This window comes from Schistocerca serialis, chromosome 6, assembly GCF_023864345.2.
Source record: "Schistocerca serialis cubense isolate TAMUIC-IGC-003099 chromosome 6, iqSchSeri2.2, whole genome shotgun sequence".
In the NCBI taxonomy this organism is placed as follows: Eukaryota; Metazoa; Arthropoda; class Insecta; order Orthoptera; family Acrididae; genus Schistocerca; species Schistocerca serialis.
The window spans coordinates 544,453,736-544,476,402 of record NC_064643.1 but is presented as its reverse complement, the minus strand read 5'-3'; the positions used below and the strand labels follow the sequence as shown (position 1 = coordinate 544,476,402).

Here is a 22,667-nt window from a genome sequence, read left to right as displayed (position 1 = left end):
CTGTCATTAGTCCCCTAGAACTTAGAACTACTTAAACCTAACTAACCTAAGGACATCACAAACATCCATGCCCGAGGCAGGATTCTAACCTGCTACCGTAGCGGTCTTGCGGTTCCAGACTGCAGCGCCTTTAACCGCACGGCCACTTCGGCCGGCTCTGGATTCATAATACGTATTTATATGTGCCGTGTGTTATGCATTTCTTGTACGTGAATGTGAATCTGCACATGACCTTTCCTAATCCTCCTCACACCTTTCCGTAAAGCGTGGCCAAATCTTAGTGGGGAAGTAGTTCTGTAGTGCAGTAGAGCCAACCTCACTGCTGGGTAGGGGATCAGAGAGACAGCACAGGCAGGTAAAAGTCAAAGACGTCCCAGTGTCACTCGATTTGGGGTGGAGAGGTTTGTCACGGCAAAGTGGTTCGACCATCCCCTCCACCGGGGTCCAGGAAGACCTCTGGGTGACCGCCAAATTCGGGGACTGTTACAGAAGACGGGTAAGTCAGCAGACGTGCCCTCAGTGCGTCTGTCTCAATGTTCACGCATGGAAGAGAGGTATTTGAGTATTTCTACTAATTCCTTTATTTCCAGATTCGGATTGTGTAAGAAAATGAATGTTCTCGTTTAATTTCGGATATTTGACCCCCTGTGTTAACGTATCTGGTCTCCAGTTTGCCCGTTATCCTCCTCACATAGTGGATGTGGTTCAAAAACCAAATTGTTCAAATGGCTCTGAGCACTATGGGACTTAACATCTGAGGTCATCAGTCCCCAGAACTTAGAACTACTTAAACCTAACTAACCTAAGGACATCACACACATCCATGCCCGAGGCAGGATTCGAACCTGCGACCGTAGCGGTCGCGCGGTTCCAGACTGAAGCGCCTTTAACCGCGTGGCCACACTGGCCGGCTAGTGGATGTCCTATGTAAGATATTGGGAGACTTTGGCCAACGCAATTCCGTCTTGCCCGTAGAAAAGTGCGTGTAGATTAGTATATAATATACCCGAGCTATAAGTTGTGAAATCGTAATATCTGTAAACTGGAACAATTGCTACAATCGCTGTAAAGTCGAGTGATAACGGTTCAAATGGCTCTGAGCACTATGGGACTTAACATCTGAGGTCATCAGTCCCCTAGAACGTAGAACTTCTTAAACCTATCTAACCTAAGGACATCACACACAACCATGCCCGAGGCAGGAATCGAACTTGCGACCGTAACGGTCGCGCGGTTCCACACTGTAGCGTATAGAACCGCTCGGCCACCCCGTCCGGCGAGTGTTAATGTTTAAAATAAATAGGTAATCAACTGTCATCAATCTTTAACATACCTTAAAAATCACAAAGAAGTCAAGTTAAAGGAATTCATTTAAAATAAAAGATATAGAATGCAGGGACCCACACATCAGCGTGTGAGCCCTCCAGCCCCTTGCCTAGTATCGTACAGAAAGGGCACACTCTCTAGGTAGCGCTCTCAAGCTCCCTTCCCCAGTTATCCGTTGCGCAATTTTAATACAGGGCTTGACGCCATCAACTTTCATCTGGCGTCTCTAGGCAAGGAGATTTGACGGTAATCTTTCATCAGTAATATCAGAATTTTATCTTATTGCATTCGTTAAGAGACGAAGCACTGCCTTAAGCACTTTTACGTTATTGTCATAATTAGAGCTGCAGCATGTCGTATGTATTCGTTACTGATTACGGAATATTTCAGCAGACCCAGAGTACCTTTTAGTTTCTACATGAAACGTTTTGTTACTCTCGTGTTTTATTCCCGCACGAAGTTCATTTCGAGTATTCTGTTGTCAGGAGAGAAGCAGTAACACCAAAATGTGCCGGACTCGCTCTAACATAATCATTACATTACTCCCCTGCCTCCATTCCCGTATGCCTTTTGACGACTAGACAGTTCCGTATTTCTTCATTTTCTCATTCTCAGAAGAGTATGTCGCTAGCTACGCGTAGTGCCGAATCATTAGTTGCTACCTTTTCTTTCCTGCACGTAATTCCTACCCTCTTCAGTCACAGTCTGCAGTATTTGAAGTCTTCCAGGTCCTTACTCCGAGATACGTTTTAGGGCATGTAATAGACTGCATGCAGCAACTGTACGTATCCAGCATCCCGTACACTCACTTTAATTGACATTGTCAACCAGGAGATTTGCGGTTTGATGTAATCTTTTATTTACGTCAGGGACTGAAAAACCCATGAAGTCAATATCGCACACGAAGTCTTCTTTATTTAGACTGATTACTACTTTAGGCTAACAATCCAGCCATCTCCAGACGTAAAACATTTTTGATTAGTGTTGGTGCCATTACGGCTCCACATATAGCTAAAAACTTTTTTTAAATGATATCATCCGTACATAACATACTTAAAAACAGCTTTTCACCGTTCGCGCCCAATCTTATTGAACGATGGTCACAAAACAAATGCTTTACGCCTTAACAACTTAGTAACGCTGGTTTTCATTATGTACGGACGTCGACATTTTAAGAAAGATTTAACGATGTGTGAAACCGTAATGGCACCATCACTAATCAAGAATGTTTTATAATCTCAAGATGGCTAGATTGTTAGCTGAAACTAGTAATCATTCCAAATCAAGAAGATTTCATCTACGACCTTCACTTCTTTGTTTTGCAGTCCTTAGCATAAATAAAATATCACGTACATTATCTACCTGATCGAAAGTATCTGGACACTTCAGTGCAAATTAAAGGCCGGTGTGGCCGAGCGGTTCTAGGCGCGTCAGTCTGGAAACGTGTGGCCGCTACGGTCGCAGGTTCGAATCCTGCATCGGGCATGGATGTGTGTGATGTCCTTAGGCTAGTTAGGTTTAAGTAGTTCTAGGTGACTGATGACCTCAGATGTTAAGTCCCATTGTGCTCAGAGCCATTTGAGCCAAAGGATCACGTATTCGAAACTCAATAAGTGTCACCTACTGCTACGCAGAAGCTTCAAATCTGGCTCAAAGCTGCCTCCAAACTACTTCTGCAATGGTGCAAAAATATGGAGCCCTCGAAGATGCTTCAAACAGCAAGGTGAAGAAGCCTACGAAAAAAATTGAGGAGCATGGAAGTTCATGTGACATGTAAGATGACTTAATGACGTCACACTGACACCAAATTTCGTCACAATTCTGCACAGCGCCGCTTTGGACATGTAGCACGATGGGAAAGTTGTCACACCCCCTTTGCCCACGTTCCACCACTTCTTTTGATGTCCCTGCAGTTTAGGTTGAACCGCGTTGCCCAGCGTAGTTACCACGAGGTTTTCTTATGGGTGGTCGAGGAAACATTTCATACACACCGACGCTCAGAAAACGCCTTACAGAGTGGCATCAAGGGCGTCAAAGAAACCACCCCTTCCCTTCCGGCACATGACGTTCTTCACAACCTCTGACACTGCATGGATGTTTAAACAATTCTCTAACGACGTTGTGGGGCTGCATCCCCATTGAATGTGGTCTCAGCCCTTTCGAGCGCCGCGCAACAGCAATTTTTGCTCTCGTGTGCAGATTGGAACATCTAGAGGCCGTTCAAAACCATTAGACGAAATTTGAAAGTGATCCTGAGGAGCAAAAGGTGCCGGTCACGATGGCCGTGCTGTTCTGGGCACTTCAGTGCGGAACCGCGCGACTGCTACGGTCGCAGGTTCGAATCCTGCCTCGCGCATGGATGTGTGTGATGCCCTTAGGTTAGTTAGGTTGAAGTAGTTCTAAGTTCTAGGGGACTGATGACCTCAGAAGTTAAGTCCCAAAGTGCTCAGAGCCATTTGAGCCATTTGAGCAAAAGGTGCTTATGCATTTTCAGCCCTCCTGTTTTGTGCCCTTCTGTGACATGATGACAGGGGTGTGCGTCACTGACACATGCGTGAATTAAACGACAACCCTCCCCCCCCCCCCCCACCGCCCTCCAATTCGGTAACAACTTTCGTTGTGACAACCAACGAAGCAGTATTAGCTACCTGCATGCATCCAGCCCCATTGACACTTCGTAGGCTGTCTCTTTAAGGGCTCATTTTTAAATTGGTCAGTAAAAGTGGGCGGGTGGCACAGAGGGTGCGTGGGGAAGGGCGGAAGAGCTTAGGAGGCTCCTTGTCTTTTGCTCACGTACCATTCACGCCAGCTGCCCACGCCCTTCGTGTTCACATCACAGCAGGGCGCGAAACAAGAGCGCTGATAATGCCTAGGCACCCTTTCCTACTTCCGATCTGTTTCAAATATCGAGCCGGCCGGTGTGGCCGTGCGGTTAAAGGCGCTTCAGTCTGGAACCGCGTGACCGCTACGGTCGCAGGTTCGAATCCTGCCTCGGGCATGGATGTGTGTCATATCCTTAGGTCAGTTAGGTTTAATTAGTTCTAAGTTCTAGGCGACTGATGACCTCAGAAGTTAAGTCGCATAGTGCTCAGAGCCATTTTTTCAAATATCGCAGAATTGTTTTGTGCGTTCCCTAGTGGATGCACTCTGTATACAAGAACAAAAACTGTGGTAGCGCTGCGCTCCAAAGTAGTGCAGTTGCGTTCAATGGCGGTGCAGTCCAAGGGTGTCCTTAGAGCATGGTTGAAACTTAGGGGATATCAGCAATACGAAAGGATGTGACGAACGTCGGTTTGTTGCTCATCGCACTACGAACTATGGGTTTCGAGAGTAAAATGTGTAGTAGTCATGCCCAAAGGAAAGGGGTGGTTTCATTCACGCCCGTTATGCCACGACGCAAGGTGTTCTCGCGTCGATTTGCAGCGCCCGCACTATTTGAACGCTGGGCGTCGCGGTTCTGACCCCAACGAAGAGGGGTGAAAAGAAAGGTGACATGTGGGTTAGATGGGATGTGGTGTCGTTCTCATCGAATGAAACGTCGATGGTGACGCTGGGCAGAACTGTGGTGAAATTTGTTGGCTCAGAGGGTGTTGCCGAATTGGGGAAGGGAGTGTCTTAGAGGAGCTCGTTGACATCTTATTCAAGCACGTATCAATGTTTCAGCCCCCTCTTGCCCTTCCCTGTGCTTACATCACAGGAGGACTGGAAACAGGAGGGCTGATAGTGCTTAAGCACCTTTTGCTGCTTCCGATCGCGTTCAAGAGTATCAAATTGGTTTTGAACGGTACCTAATGGCTCCAACCTTCACCCGAGATAAAAAATTGCGTCCCAAAAGTTGCGCAGTGTACTAGGGGACATTAATATAAGGTGCATCCACCCTTCGTCTTTATGACGGCTTTATCTCTGTTGGGACACTTTGAAAGAGAGGAATGGCAGTCAATTCTTTCTGAAGAGCCGAAACCAGCGATGGGTAGCGACATTGGACGCTGGGGACTGAAGCAGAGGAAATTCGACATTATAACTCATCCTAAAAGCGTTATATTGGGTTTAAGTCGCGACTTTGGGCAGACCAACACATTTACGGAATGTTACTCTCCAAAAACCACTGCCTCACAGGTACTGCTTCATGGTACAGTGCATTGTTATACTGATACAATCACCGCCTCCGAATTGTTCCTCTGCTACACGCAGCACACAGTGCTGTAAAATGTACTCATATCCTTCCACAATTAGGGTTTTCTTAACCGCAAAAAGGGGTTCACGCCCTAACCACGAAAAACACCTCCATGCGTTTCAAAAACTGCTACACTGGTTCTACTTAAAATGGCAGATAGCGTTGACCATGCGTTCCCCTAACTCAAAACCGCAAAGCTGTAGCGTGATTCATTGCTCAAGGCCACTCTTTCCAGTCATTCTCTGTCTAATAGCGTCTCTCTCTATATCTTCACAAGCGTCGCATACCACCAACTACACAAATGTGTGGGTTATGAGGCGCTGCTCGACTACTGTACCTCATTGTTTTTAACTTTATACGCACAGGCAGTGTGCTAGCTGAAGGGCTGGTAGCACTTTGGAACTCACGAGAGGTCCCTTCCGCTGATTTCATACGATTTCTTACAACCATCCTGCACAACGCTTCCTGTCTGTTGTTGTTCCTTCGCATTTGCACTTCACAGTCACGTCGTCAACAGTCGACTTGAGCGGAATGGTTGGATCGCCCATAATGGATTTATAACCCAGGTGACTTCCAGTGATTAGCTGCTGCCCGACCCATTGACGACGAAGTAATCCTATAAGGGTACCATTGTTACCGGATGAGGCGCAGAACCCTAAAAACGCAAGGCGGACAAGCCTCTTTTTAAAATTACGTATGAATATGATGCTGCTTAAAGTTGATTAGTCTTAAAACTGATTGTAAAAGATACTATTTTTATACCGCAGGGTATTTAGGTTTTACAGAACTACTACGTTACCTGGAAGCTAATTACGCAATTTCAATAGGGTATTTTCTGAGTTCTGGTTTACTTGATGCTCAATCTAGGACGATATGTCATTGTCCGCCACTTTATTTTAACAAATCTTACCGAAACGACGCATTGTTGATAGCTCATCAAAGCGCCGACAGCTAGCAACTGCATATTTCTCGTTCCTCGCAGGCTATTATACAAAAACCACATATTACTGTGATTTACTTTCAAAACTATGAAAAACAAATTCAGCTGCAATATCTGAAATCAAAATAGCCGTCTGGTCCGTATCTACCTGCAGTTGCCTCTCAGTCACCTTTAGCGTCATTCACTTGTCAACATACACCAGTATACTCAATGTTCAGACGTAACGCCACGATTTGACGTTTTATACGTGATGAAAGTAACAAGTAGCGAATATTTCGTAACACGTATGTGTCTCGAAACTACTAAATACATACGGTATAAAATTTAAACATTGCCTTTACAGTCCTGCTCATTACCCTACTCATAACCCCTCATGGCAGCATATCTGTCGGCTAGTCTTCAGTCAAGACAGGTGCACTAGATTTATCTAACATGGCTACACGACAACAATACCGCCTTTCTTTCAAAAATCTCACTTGGAGTCCCTGGGCACTAGTGTTTCTCTTTCATATAGATTACACACTACTGGCCATGTCTGATGTCGAAGTAACTTCGTAAATAATCAGAGTTCCAATTCTTTGTGAAAGGTAGAACGGCCACGAAAGTGCATAGGTATGGTTCGTGTTCAGCGTTGTAAAAGGTATGGTATGGCATGGAAGGAGAGTTAACACCACATGTTGAGTCACCATTGAGAGTGCCACGGAGATGCCATATACTCGTGTGAGACAGCGTTGTCAATACCTGACAGAGTTACAAGAGGGTCTTCATTGTGGGTCTCCATTTGGCCGCCCGGCCGAATCGTGCAACACCAAGATTTATGGGACATTCGGATGTGACAGTGGTCTGATGTTTGAACGGCCACGAAAGTGCATAGGTATGGTTCGTGTTCAGCGTTGTAAAAGGTATGGTATGGCATGGAAGGAGAGTTAACACCACATGTTGAGTCACCATTGAGAGTGCCACGGAGATGCCATATACTCGTGTGAGACAGCGTTGTCAATACCTGACAGAGTTACAAGAGGGTCTTCATTGTGGGTCTCCATTTGGCCGCCCGGCCGAATCGTGCAACACCAAGATTTATGGGACATTCGGATGTGACAGTGGTCTGATGTTTGACTGTATGGGAACGTGAGGGCATACCGTTTGTCAAGACATGGTCGACCACATCTGACCATCACAAGGTAGGATCGCCGTAATCTACACCAAGCACATCGAAATCCCTGCAAAATTCTGTGTCATCCCACACCAACAGCTGGAGAGTACCAGCACCCACACTAGGAAATTATCGTCCCATGTTTCGGCTGCGTTGACACCACAACACAAACGGCTGCTTTTGGAATGGTGCCATTACTGGGAAGCTTGGGCGGGTAATGAATGGCATCGCACTGTGTTCAGTGGCGAATGGTTGTTCTGCACTGCTCTAGATGACCATAATCGCCGAGTATGGCGGTGATAGGTGAGAGGTGCTATAGTTACTATGTTGTGGAGAGAAACAGCGGTGTTACTCCCGGCGTCTTGGTGAAGGGAACCATCGGACATGACTGCAGGTTGCAGCTCGTTGTTATTAGGGAATTCTAGTGGCACAACGGTACGTCCTCATGCGTTTACCGTCTTGTGACAGTAGCACCGTGGCAGGATGCAAAAGGACAGTGCTCGTCCTTGCACTTGTCTCTATGAACTGCGTCATGTTGATGTACTTCTGTGGCAAGCAAGATCTGCAAATCTGTCGCTGATACAACATTTGGGAACAGTTCTCATTTCAACTGCATCACAGTTCAAGTAACCAGGATGTCAAGAGCCAGTTACAGTAGTTGTGGGCTAACTAGATTCAGGAGAGATACAACGGCCTTGTAGCACCCTTCCCAACTAAATCATGCATATACCTCGGCCAGAAGGGGTGCAACGTCTAATCAAGAAGTGGTTTCATACTGCCAAGTTCCTTGTAAATTTGACATGATTTTCTCATTTACACAGTCTATTTTATAGATGAGCTTTTTTGTAAGTACGAACGAGAAAAAATGGCTGAACAGGTGATCGGATGAACGGTAAACACCACCGGTAAATGGTGAACAGCATATTCAAGGTTATTGCCCTCATGTGGTGTCACTACAGTTCAATGTCATTGATGGCAACATAACAAAAATGTCCTAACTGGGTCATGAAGCCAGGACCTCTAGATCCAAATCCTGGCCAAACAATAAATGGTAAACTGTAAACAGTACCTTTTATCCATTACCCACTACTCATTTACTGTGCCCCATTTACCGTTACTCATTTACTATTACTCATTAACCGTTATCGGTTTAACATTTTACATTTATACATTATTTGGTACCCATTACTGGTTACCCATTACCTGTTATCTGTTTACCTGTTACCTATATACCCATTACTCATTAAGCAATTACCCATTAACCTTTTGCAATTACCTGTTACGTGTTACCCATTTTCCATTTACTGTTGACTGTCTACTATCCAACTATTCGTTCGCTCACCCATTCTCCCATTTACCCACTTCCCGTTTGTGCCTGCAGAGTGTTGTACAAAGATATGCAAAACCATGTCATTTTTCGTGTTGCTGACGTGTTTTTGCAGGTTTGGTTTTTTTTTTTTTTTTTTGTTTTGTTTTTCCCACGGGATGAGCACTGCCAAACATAGTAGTGCAGTTCAAATGTGTCGAGGGGTTGTTGTGCCTTACACCAAGCGTGGTTCACTAAGTTAAGTACAAAAATTTACGAGTGCTTTCATCTTTTGGTGATGTCTAAAAAACAGGAGCATAAAGCAATATTTTAATTAATTTCTCATATTGAAGTTTTCCAGAATATTGGATAAAGTAAGCTACTCACTTTTAATTCATTAATTGTATTGCCTAAGTGAACATTCGTTTTTAACTATTTATAAAGAGTATGTTTTATGTTCATTATGATGACAAATGGAAATCTTCTCCGAACATATATGTTCTCAAGCATTAATTTGTTACGCCATCAGCCTCGCATGATGGATATGCTCTACACATGAAATGGTGCTTCAGCAAGAGAAATGAATGTTAATTCTTAAAATCCAATACAACTGACTCTGGTCTGCTATTCTCAAGACGTATCTGAAACAAAATCGTGCTATCAAGACTCAGTGACTTGATGCGTGTGTTATGTGCTGAAATCTAGTTTAAAATTTATTATCATCAATTGCAGATAAAGTGGTTTAAAATTTTTTAGGTTTTGTATTGTTAGACCTGTGTTTCTACAGCTCATTTCTTCGCATCTGAGTTTGATGTGGGTATCCTTTTTTTTTTACATAGCGCTAATTCAGATGAAGAAAATTATGGAAATATTGTAGTAAAACTGAATACTTTCTAACATAACAGAAAAATAAATACTTTTGAATATGGCAGGTTTCAAAGAATAATATGCTGCGCTGTGACTGGCCCGAAAAATATTTTGTGCCGGTACCATCTCGGTTTTTATTTTTAATTTAGTAGCATCCACCATCTTTACTTATTAAATCTGCCACCTTTAATTTTTTAACTCATTCCATCTTTAGTTTTTAAGTCCCCACCATCATTCATTTTTTAATTTATCCCACTACCTTAAATTTTTTAAGTATCCCACCATCTGCCATCTTCGAGTTTTGAATTTCCTGCCAACAACATCTTGATGGCATGAATGTGTTCTGTGTCATTGATGGTATCAGTGGAGTGTCTCTCCTGTCTGGCGCTAGATGCATGGTAAGTGGCCCAGAATACCCTAACGTTTCCTACTCACACCTTCTTAACCCATGAAGTTTGTTAGTTTCCTCTTTACTTTCTGGGTGCTTGACTTTTATTGTCAAGTAGTGTATTTAAACGGTGTCACTGCTACTAATCTTGCATTGTAGATTATTCTGTAGTTTCTCTTTCCAATGAGATTTATTTTGTACTTATCTAAATTTGTCTACATCAGACCAAGAGAAAATTTTGTGTAAGACTTTCGACATTTCCAGATGATCGTCCAGGGAATATCCTTTGTCGTAGTCCATAGTACCACCAGTGAGAAATCTCATAGTTTAAAGGTTCCTAGCTGGATTTATTGGCTAGCGCAAGGGCTACGAAGATCATAACATGTAACTGTTGAATATTTTCTTGTTTATGTATAGTAAGATGTTTGTTTATCTGGTGTATACAAATGATGTCTCTTTCCTGTGTTGCATGATCGACGTAGGTAGGAATCGACGTAAGAAAATCGTCTCGACTTCGCCATTTAGTTGATGGCCACAGGGAAGACTCTCGATTGCGACAGTTTTTGAAACAATGAAGATATCGTATAATTTTGAATTGTGTAGAGTCAGTAAGTCATGCTGTTAGTCAAGATGGTTACGATATAATGTAGTGTATGCCACAGGGTTCACGTTGTATGAGGAGAAAGAAATAAAATTAATAAAATGTGTATAAAGTTTCTATGAAGAGTTTCGACTTGCTTTTAAAGAAAAAGTGTTAGGTGACCTCTGGAACATTTGGATTTATTAAGAGGTAACAAGATTTGTCTCAACTGTGAAGAATTTATGGAAAAGTGAAGTCAATTAGTTCACCATACAGTTGACAGCGAGAAGCATCTTTGATAATCGTCACAGCACATTTACAGTGAAATGAACTCTTATTACTACAGTTGTGAAAGTAGATTGCACCAGAATATCTATTTGTTGACGTTTTAATTTGGAAGTGATACCATAAGTGATATTGGAAGAGGTTATTGATGTGTAATAATTTTGAGATTTTCTGTAAACATGAGTAACTTAAGATCCAGTGAAAACGTAACCCGCCGGTTCAGCTAGGAAGAGAATCTTTGGCGAAAGGAGCTTAGCAAGATGTTTCTGAAAATGGGATATTAAATAACTCAAATGGACTTCGACAACATGTACAGCGAGTGAAAATTAAAGAGAAGAGACCAGTGTAAACTGATGTGACAAATTGACTAGAGATAGGTCTAGTAATGTGCTCTTGTTGATTTCGCTGTTAGCGTTTATAACTCGTTGCCAAAGATAATATCGGTTTAGACACAGCCATAGCAACGGGAGGTACACAGGTGAAAATTCGACATAGTGGCTCAAATTAACATCGCTGTACTAATCTGGAACATTTATCTCTATATCTGCTCAGACACAAATTGCAAAAACACCGAGTATGTACAATTTAGGTAAAAATTTCTACGTAGCTAATGGACAGCGACCTTGTGTGGGGGTGTTCTGCTAGCGAAGGAGTACTGCAATACGTCGCTACTAGACTTATAGAGCACGTACCACTGCAGAAGAGGTCGTATCACTACGTAGTGGGGCTGACGCTATTTAATAAATCGTTTATGTACATTGCCAACAAAATGTAACATCCTAAACTGAAATGAGACGCTGATGGCTGTAATTGTTTATTTTCTTATTTAATGAATACATTTCACGTTACAACAACGAACATGAGCTCACAGCAACTTCTAAATCTACAATCGCCAGTCTCGATACACAGTTCATGCAATGAGCCGGTTGCACTGCCCGTCTTTCAGATGTGGGTTAGCACTGTTTTAGGGTGACGGAGTGGCGTAGACGCTTTTGCACTCAGGCGCTGTGGGTCCGATGAGTTGTGGGAGGGAGACGGGAACCGGCGGAAGGCGAGTGTGACCACGGCAAGACACGAATTGCAGTAAAAGTCTCTGTTATGTCATCAAGCTGGAGCAGACACAGGTGTGCTCCCTCTTCACCGATTACTCGTTCTTTTGTTTCCGCCCCATGTTTGTAGGGATTTGTCATGGTTCACGTGGGTGATCAAATGATCTTCGAGTAGCCGCCTTTATTTTTCACCATGACTTTCGCCTATTGAATTATATAAGCATTTATACACAACATAATCCTGTCTTCATCATCACTCCTATTAGAATCCAATGTTTTCCACTTGATGAATTCTTAAGGTTTACTGAGTTTAGTGTCAAGAATAAAAATTCGAGGAGAGATGTAAAAACGGAAAAATCGGAGACAGTGATAAAACCTTAGCTGTAAGGAAGCTACGAAACACCGCGGTGACGTAACATACGCGACAGTAAATCACACACTGATGATAAGCTAACCCTCTGCAAGGTAGACACAACAGATCGTAGAGTTTTGAGAACATAATGTGACGAATTCAGTAACTGTTGTCATAGAGTGCCTGTTCTCAAGGCGAAAGTCCAAAGCAGTTAGGTAATTAATGTTCATAAGGAGCTACAGCGATAACAAGTTTAAAATTTCGTATAGTTGTTCACAGAAAACTCATTTCGTCTCATGGGTATTCACAAATCTGAATGATCAGTATATATATTTCCGAAAGAACAGATACCATCTTAGTATATATATAGTTAAGGCTCACAGGCCACTTGACCATCTTCTCCTTCTGAGCGAATGCACAAACAGTGCCCAAACTCTTACGGGAATCGGCAACGCGCCGCGAGTAATGAGTATAACGGGCGGGGGCACTACGAATGTAGTGCGGGGCAATACGTTGAGAATGTGGGTTTAGCGGGAGGCGTGCCAGAGATAAATCCCTGAGTCGCGCTATCCTCCGTGCCCTCGGTGGCTCAGATGGATAGAGCGTCTTCCATGTAAGCAGGAGATCCCGGGATCGTGTCCCGGTCGGGGCACTCATTTTCATCTGTCCCCGTTGACGTATGTCAACGCCTGTAAGCAGCTGAGGGTGTTAATTTCATTGTAAACTGAATGATCAGAACAACGAATTTATGGAAAACTGTTAAAATATGACATGGTTGCAATACACTGTCGACTGTAACAGCGACCAACATAATCAGAAAAATTTATTTGTTATAGTCGCAATTTTTATTTTGCCTACTGGCTACGGGTTTTGGTGCCAGGCACCATCACCAGGCCACTCCTCAGCTCTCTTCCCAAGCAGGAGTATCATACACTCGCACACCTATTTGGAAAGGGAACACTGTGATCGAGCGTCAGGAATAGCTTGACGATGGTACTTAGTACCAAACTAGCAGTCGGTACGCAAAATAAAATTTGTGACAGTAGGCTACAGCAAATAATTTTAGCTGTAAACATGTTTAATTAATTTCTTTAACGAAATAGAATTTCGAACTATAAAAGTCAACCAAAAGAACACTGCGTCAACGTACATTTTCGATTATGCAGACGAGAGAGATGGTGCTGCCCTCCCCGATGTGGTACTCCCCGTTGCCCAGGATGAACGCTGTTGGCACCGTCACGTGTAGGTTGAAGTAGTGCGACATCAGGCCGTTGTCCGTCGCTACCTGGAAAACAATCAAATCAAAACTACGTCTCGAAAGCTAAAGTAAGATATATATGTCTTTTTACGCTACAAATAATCCTGTCTCTCAACTAAGGCTCACTATAATTAGTTTCAATTGTAAACTGATTATCAGATTTCTGTGTAATCGCCACCATATGTATGCACAAAATATCAGTGACCATAACTTGTAACCCGTCAATAACAAGTCACATAGCTTAGTTCAAATGGCTCTAAGCACTATGGGACTTCACATCTGAGGTCATCAGTCCCCTAGACTTAGAACTACCTAAACCTAACTGACCTAAGGACATCACACACATCCATGCTGGAGGCAGGATTCGAACCTGCGACCGTAGCAGCAGCGAGGTTCCAGAGTGAAGCGCCTAGAGCCGCTCGGGCACATCGGCCGGTTTCATAGCTAAATGTCTCTCTTCCTCCACGCCGGCCGGGGTGACCGAGCGGTTCTAGGCGCTACAGTCTGGAATCGCGCGATCACTATGTTCGCAGGTTCGAATCCTGCTTCGGGCATGGACGTGTTTGATGTCAGGTTAGTTAGGTTTAAGTAGTTCTAAGTTCTAGGGGACTGAAGACCTCAGAAGTTAAGTTCCACAGTGCTCAGACCCATTTGAACCATTTTTTGTTTCTCTACACCTGTAAACTTTCTCTGTACCGTCAGCTTTGCACACATACATCGACATCCTCACATGCATCGGATACAGCGTGATGACGACAAGACCCATCCAAAACTGATCTGCCTATTTCCTAGAAGTACAAAATACCAACCAATATGATGTGTGAACAAATCCCTGCATCATTTTCGACACTCATAATGGCTGACGACAGTGAATTCTCGCCTATACAAATGAGTGTTGCCTACATGTCCGTTCTTTCCAAAATTTTAATGTTTCTTCCAAATATTTAAATGGAAAACTCTCTGACGTAAAGGTTTACTCTCCCAGGCAGTGACTAGTTATCAGCTCACTACACTTATTCTTATCGCATGAAAGGTGAATTAGAAACCAACATTACAGATTTCCTTATACACTGAAGCATTAAAGAAGCTGGTATAGGCATGCGTATTCAAATACAGCGATATGTAACCAGGCAGAACACGTCGCTGCGGTCGGCCACTCCTATATAAGACAAGTGTCTGGTGCAGTTGTAAGATCGGTTACTGCTGTTACAATGGCAGGTTATCAAGATTTAAGTGAGTTTGAACGTGGTATTATAGCCGGCGTACGAGAGATAGGATACAGCATCTCCGAGGTAGCGATGAAGTGGGGATTTTTCCTTTCGACTATTTCCCGAGTTTACCGTGCATACAAGCATGAGGAATCCGGTAAAACATCAACTCTTCGACATCACTACGGCCGGAAAGATCCCGCAAGGATCATGTCATTTCTGGAAACCCAGAATCTACTATGTAGGAATCAACATGGATTCCGGAAACAGCGATCGTGTGAGACCCAACTCGCCTTATTTGTTCATGAGACCCAGAAAATATTAGATACAGGCTCCCAGGTAGATGCTATTTTTCTTGACTTCCGGAAGGCGTTCGATACAGTTCCGCACTGTCGCCTGATAAACAAAGTAAGAGCCTACGGAATATCAGACCAGCTGTGTGGCTGGATTGAAGAGTTTTTAGCAAACAGAACACAGCATGTTGTTATCAACGGAGAGACGTCTACAGACGTTAAAGTAACCTCTGGCGAGCCACAGGGGAGTGTTATGGGACCATTGCTTTTCACAATATATATAAATGACTTAGTAGATAGTGTCGGAAGTTCCATGCGGCTTTTCGCGGATGATGCTGTAGTATACAGAGAAGTTGCTGGATTAGAAAATTGTAGCGAAATACAGGAAGATCTGCAGCGGATAGGCACTTGGTGCAGGGAGTGGCAACTGACCCTTAACATAGACAAATGTAATGTATTGCGAATACATAGAAAGAAGGATCCTTTATTGTATGATTATATGATAGCGGAACAAACACTGGTAGCAGTTACTTCTGTAAAATATCTGGGAGTATGCGTACGGAACGATTTGAAGTGGAATGATCATATAAAATTAATTGTTGGTAAGGCGGGTACCAGGTTGAGATTCATTGGGAGAGTGCTTAGAAAATGTAGTCCATCAACAAAGGAGGTGGCTTACAAAACACTCGTTCGACCTATACTTGAGTATTGCTCATCAGTGTGGGATCCGTACCAGGTCGGGTTGACGGAGGAGATAGAGAAGATCCAAAGAAGAGCGGCGCGTTTCGTCACCGGGTTATTTGGTAACCGTGATAGCGTTACGGAGATGTTTAATAAACTCAAGTGGCAGACTCTGCAAGAGAGGCGCTCTGCACCGCGGTGTAGCTTGCTCGCCAGGTTTCGAGAGGGTGCGTTTCTGGATGAGGTATCGAATATATTGCTTCCCCCTACTTATACTTCCCGAGGAGATCACGAATGTAAAATTAGAGAGATTAGAGCGCGCACGGAGGCTTTCAGGCAGTCGTTCTTCCCGCGAACCATACGCGACTGGAACAGGAAAGGGAGGTAATGACAGTGGCACGTAAAGTGCCCTCCGCCACACACCGTTGGGTGGCTTGCGGAGTATCAATGTAGATGTAGATGTAGATGTAGACCAACGGCGACTGAAGAAAAAATGGCTCTGAGCACTATTGGACTTAACTTCTGAGGTCATCAGTCCCCTAGAACTTAGAACTGATTAAACCTAACTAACCTAAGGACATCACACACATCCATGGTCGAGGCAGGATTCGAATCTGCGACCGTAGCGGTCGCGTGGTCCCAGACTGCAGCGCCTAGAACCGCTCGGCCACACCGGCCGGCGGCGACTGAAGAGGGTCGTTCAAAGTGACAGTGGAGCAGTCCTTCAACCCTTCCGCAAACCGCCACAGATTTCAATGCTAGGCACGCAACAAGTGTCAGAGTGCGAACGATTCAATGAAACATCATCGATATGGGCTTTCGGAGCCAATGGCCGACTCCTTTACCCTTGATTACTGCACGATACAAAGCTTTCCGCCTCGCCTGGGCACCTCAACTCCGATATTGGACTGTTGATGACTGGAAACATGTTATCTCGTTGGACTAGTTTCGTTTCAGACTGTATCGAGTGAATGGACCTGTTCGGGCATGTAGACAACCTCATGAATCCATGAACCGTGCATGTCATCAGGGTACAGTTCAAGCTGGTGGAGGCTTTGTAATGGTGTGGGGCGTGTGCGGTTGGAGTGATGTTGGCTCCTGATAAGTCTAGATACGATTCTGACAGGTGACACATACGTAAGCACCCTGTCTTATCACCCGCATTCATTCATGGTTCAAATGGCTCTGAGCACTATGGCACTTAACATCTATGGTCATCAGTCCCCTAGAACTTAGAACTACTTAAACCTAACTAACCTAAGGACATCACACAACACCCAGCCATCACGAGGCAGAGAAAATCCCTGACCGCGCCGGGAATCGAACCCGGGAACCCGGGCGTGGGAAGCGAGAACACTACCGCACGACCACGAGCTGCGATCCATTCATGTCCATTGTGCATTCCGCCAGGCCTGGGCAGTTCCAGCACGACAATGCGACACTCCACACGTCCAGAATTGCTACAGAGTGGCTCCAGGAACACTCTTCTGAGTTTTAACACTCCCGCTGGCCACCAAACTCCCCAGACATGAACATTTTTGAGCTTGTCTGGGATGCCTTGCAATGTTCTGTTCAAAAGGGATCTCCACCCCCTCTTACTCTTACGGATTTATGGACTACCCTGCAGGATTCATTGTGTCAGTTCCCTCCAGTACTACTTCAGACATTAGTTGAGTCCTTGCCACGTCGTGTTGTGGCACTTCTGCGTGGGCCCTACACGACATTAGACAGGTGCACAAGTTTCCTTGGTTCTTCAGGGTATATCTTAAAGCATTACGCTGTCGTCCCTTTAAAAGCATACCTCTTCACATCGCTAGATTCTAACTCATGAGTCTATGAAGTGATGGATCAATTTTGTCATCGGTGATTTGAAGTGTTGCTCTCCCATCGATGAAATCCATTTTAACCATAACCACACAGAAAATTATGTTGCACAGGTTTAAAAATTATGAGTGTTTAATGTGACATTTTTCAGGAAAAAAGAATGTGTTGCGAGGTTACTCTACACAATGAGAATGACAGAAGGCATAACTTGGCCTGAGAAAAATAAAATTGTGTTACTTATCACAATCCGACATTTTAATTATTGTCTTTACATAATTACATTTTGATAAAAAAGGTTAATATGTATCAACGCTTGTCCTGAAGTAAGACATAGTCTAAGAGCGCTAATCTGATCATGTTAAATAAATACAATAAAAATGTTAATATGGCTTGCTCCAGCCCATTCTCGCCCAAACAAATAATTGTTACCTACATATGCGTTCTTCCCAAAACTTAATATTTCTTCCAAATATTTAAATGGAAAACTGTCTGACTAGATGCCTTGCTCCAGCCCATTAAGTTTATTTATATGGCATCACAGTTCGAGATTATAATTATTGTCTTTACATAATTTCATAAAATAGATTATTATGTATAAGCCCTTCTAGACAACGAATCTCCTTTGTACAGTATTACATCCACACAATACCACTGAGATAATCAACTTTAAGGACTAAGTACTTAAAAAAATTGCCTAAACCTTTAATGAAGCTTAAAATTTTTACGATTTGTTCATATTATGTTACTGTTAAGTACATTTGAATGAGTACTTAGTTATTTTGTGTGATTTTAATAATCTATAACACATGAAAATATCACAGAGTATTCTCCAATTTGAATTACTCACGTATTTTCGCAATGCAATATTCAATTAAGATTGGTATTGCTAAAACTGAAAATATAATTAACGTGAATTTAATACTCTATAATGACTGAAAATATCACGCAGTACTCTCCAGTTTGAATTATTCGCGTTTTTTTCGCCCCACAACATACAAGTATGATAGGAATTGAAAAAATTGAAAATGCGTTCTATGCTTTATAACGTTCACCTCTGTAGAGATGGCTTAATGAGTGCCTGTCAGTTACGAGTAATAACGTTTTTAACCTATGTTAAAAATGTGGCAAATAATTGTTGAACTATTTCATACAGTTATGTTATTTTCCAAATACAGTCATTTAATTTTAGTTATTTTAAAATCTGTACTGACTGGCTTCATTGCACTTCTTGTGAATGCTCGCCACACGAGCTAACGGACTGTCCGTCACCATTATGAGAACAGAGAGTTCATGTGCCATGCGTGATTAGGGAGATATCTTGAGTGTTATTACGCTGGCCATACTCTAGATCACTGGACAGCTATCTAGAGCTGTCACGCTTTTTTACAGACCAATCTTGGGCAGCATCGAGTACATATAAATAAATAAATCGTTACATAGAATATGTAGACATTATTTACCTTCAAATCCACAAGATCCCAAGACCCGAAGAAGGCAAAAAAATTGTAGAAAAAAGTTTTTCATAAAGGGACTTGCTAAAATCCTTGAAAATTTTAGAGGATAAATGGCCGATAACTATTCAGTTTAGCGCAAAATCACGAACGCAGGACCTTCAAAATAATTTGCTTGCATATGTTGTCGGGTGTGGTTTATCTGTGTTTGAAATCCAGTGAGGGCGTTGCACCTTAGTTCATTCTCTTTTAAGCTTTATTAAAGAATAGAAGTACAAGTTTTTCTGCTTATATTTACACGAGTGCATGAATATTTCCAGCTATCTGCAACGCTCCGAGATTTCTGTACTGACAGAACGAATATTCTTTCGAGATCGAAGAAATTTAATCTCTTTCTAACTGGCATTCAGAGAAAGTATGCATGATTTTGGTTTCCAAACAATGATATGATAATATTGATAGTGGTTTTCGGCTTAGTGTGGCGGCGTGGGTTGTGTGGCACGCAGCTAGAAAAACAAAACAGTAGATACCAACACGCAGCTGCCAGACCTCTGCCAGCCAGCCATGCAGATATCTTCTTAAATCTCTCACTTTCCAAGCATTTATCCCAACCTGCTTTGTAAATACTGATTTGGCATGGTTAACTTTGAATGGGTGGCCAGATTCCCTTCCTGTGGCCACCCAATACCCCCCAGGGGCGGAAATAGTGTACCCCAACTGACTGTGTCTAGTGTAACTCATGAAATAGTGCGAATGTGTTTCAGTTGTCTGCGAGTCGTGTAACTGAGTCGTGACGTGGGGACCAGCCCGGTATTCACCTAGGGGGATGTGGAAAACCGCCTAAAACCCACATCCAGACTGGCCAGGACATTGACCCTCGTTGTTAATCCGCTGGGCGGATTCGACCCGCTGCCGGCGCACCTACCTGAGTCCAGGTAGAAGCGCGTTAGCGCTCTCGGCCACTCTGGAGGGTTCAGACACCTTCTTAAATCACCGAGGAAAAATATGTGGTATGTACGATTCCGGCTATTGATGACACAGCTGAATAGTAGGTGCCCTGATACGTTTACCAGAGCTTTGTCCACTCTCACCCGACCCAGAAGGAGCCTAGTTGAATCATCAAGGAATAAATGTGTGCTGTTTACGACTCCGTTCAGTAACGTCACACAAAAGACGGCTATGAGTTCGTATGGGAAGCAATACCCAGTTAGGTACGCTCTTCAGTTGTCATGCCGCAGTAGCAGCTCATTCTGTATAGTGCTCGTGATTACTATTATTGATGTGGTCTCCAGTCAGAAGACTGGTTTCAAGCCGCTCCCGACGCCAGTCCAACCTGTGTCATCCTCTTCATCTCTACATAACTACTACAACATGCATTCATTTGAACCTGTTTACTGTATTCTCCTTCAGTTCTAAACCCTAACCCCCCCCCCCCCCCCCCCCGCCACATACACACACACTTCTAGAAATTGCTGAACTGAATAGTCAATATTGTCTCAGGATATCTCCATGTCCATTCAACCGACCCCTTCTTTCAGTCAATTTGTGTCACAAATTTCCTGTCGCTATAAACCGAAGGTAATGGATCAGTGTGACTTGAGCAGACGTGCAGGATGCCTCGAAGACGTATACGCGAACCGTATCGTCAGATTAGTGAGTTTGAAAGAGACGCGTTATTGACTTGAGAGTATGTGATACATACATCCGGGAAATTGCTGCTCGTGTGGGACGGAACGCTTCAGCAGTGCAAGGGGTGTGTACCGAATGGTTCACGGAAGGTCGTAGAACATGACAATACCACATCCGAATGGCATTGCTGGATAGATCTGCGTTCTCCTCGGCTATGACGAATGTGCAGAGGGCAATGGTGTATAGACAGAGGTCACTGGGACTGAAATCGCAAAAGATAGTGTTTTCGGACGAATTCAGATTCTGTTTGTTTGAAAATGAAGGCCGCATTTTGGTTCGCCGCAGACAGTGGGAGCGACATCACAGTGACTGCATTTGCACAAGACATCAGCACCAGCTTAGGGCCCCATGGCGTGGGGTGCTACTGGGTAAACCACAAATCACAGGTGGCACCTGTCCAGGGCACTGTGACCAGTGTGACCTACGTGAATGACGTACTGCGACCCGCAGCCATACCCTTTCTGCACAACACCCCAGTAGCCATACTTCAGCAAGACAATGCACGACCACATGTTGCTGCACGAACACGTCACAGGATGTCAGCCTTTTTCCTGGCCCGCCAGATCGCGAGACTTGTTGCCAGTCGAAAATGTGTGATATGGTGAAACGACGAGTGTAGCGCTGTGACCCAATGACAACCACCGCCAATGAACTTTGTAACCATGTGAATGCAGCATGGATGGTTATACCACAGGATGACATTCGCGCCTTATACGCCCCGATGCAATCACGTGTGGAACAAGTCATCAGGGCCTATGGCGGACTCCGTGCTTACTAGGCAGCAGGCCACGTGCTTCTGCAGGACAAGCTAACTTACATATCCTGTAAGTATGAACGTCCTGTCTCTAGTCGTTCAAGGTATTCTGTTTTTTCTGGATATGAGTGTACTGTGGAGATTTTGAATCATTTTGGAGAATTTCGATAATGGTACCTTACGCCATTCTTACGTATATTTAATTATCGTTCACTGTTGTTGTAAATATAATGCTCCTGCAACACAAGAGAATTAAACGGTAGGAAACCTTAATGTGTGGTACAATGGTGAGTACTATATGCTGTGTACTGGTTTCCAGTGTTTTGATGCAATTGTCGATACTTGTAGTCGCCATCTCTGAATGATGCTATTTACATGGTATGTTTCGTGATATGCTGCCTCAATTTTTTCCCTCAAAGGAAAAAAGCTTAGGGTTCAACATTTCCTCAGTGACAAAGTGAATAGAGACGAAACAGAAGTTCTGGCTGTGGGAAGATGGGGATAGATGCTTCCCCGCAGATTAAAAGTGTATTTGACTGGGACTCGAGTCTGGAGGACCATCGCCTTTCTTTGCCAAGTGCTCTACCAACAAAGCTACTCACACATGACACACGGCCCCGCTTCAGAGCTCATATCCTACCTAACAAACTTCACGGCAGTTCTATTGTGAAACTTGAGGGATTAGCACTGCTGAAAGAAAGGACACAGCAGTGACATGACTTAACTATAGCCGGGGAGAGCTTTCCAAAATGAAATGGGGTACTGACGTACTACAGCTGTGAGGACGTTTAGTAAGTAGTGCTTGGGTAGCTCAGTTGGTAGAGCAGTTACATGTAAAAGAGAAGGGTCACGGTTTAGAGTCTCGGTTCGGCACACAATTTTAATCTACCAAGAAGTTGCACCCAGAGCACAGTCCGCAAAAAAGTGAAATATTCATTCTGGATTGGAAAAGAAATCGGCGCGTCCTTTTCAAACGGATATTACAGGCGTTTGTTTTGTAGTTTTATAAAACAACGGGAAACTTAAACCCGGATAGACGATCGGAATTTGAAGATCACTCCTGTTGAATGCGAGTCGAGTGTCTGATGA

General features: G+C 43.6%; 1 protein-coding gene across 1 annotated transcript in view; it reads right to left on the bottom strand.

The window, feature by feature from the left end:
• LOC126484440 (opioid-binding protein/cell adhesion molecule-like) overlaps nt 1-22,667 on the bottom strand; it is a 281,743-nt gene that overhangs the window by 22,734 nt on the left and 236,342 nt on the right. Inside the window, exon 7 of the mRNA XM_050107959.1 lies at nt 13,571-13,705. Coding sequence (XP_049963916.1) covers nt 13,571-13,705 — 135 coding nt within the window. The remainder of the gene's footprint in view (nt 1-13,570; nt 13,706-22,667) is intronic.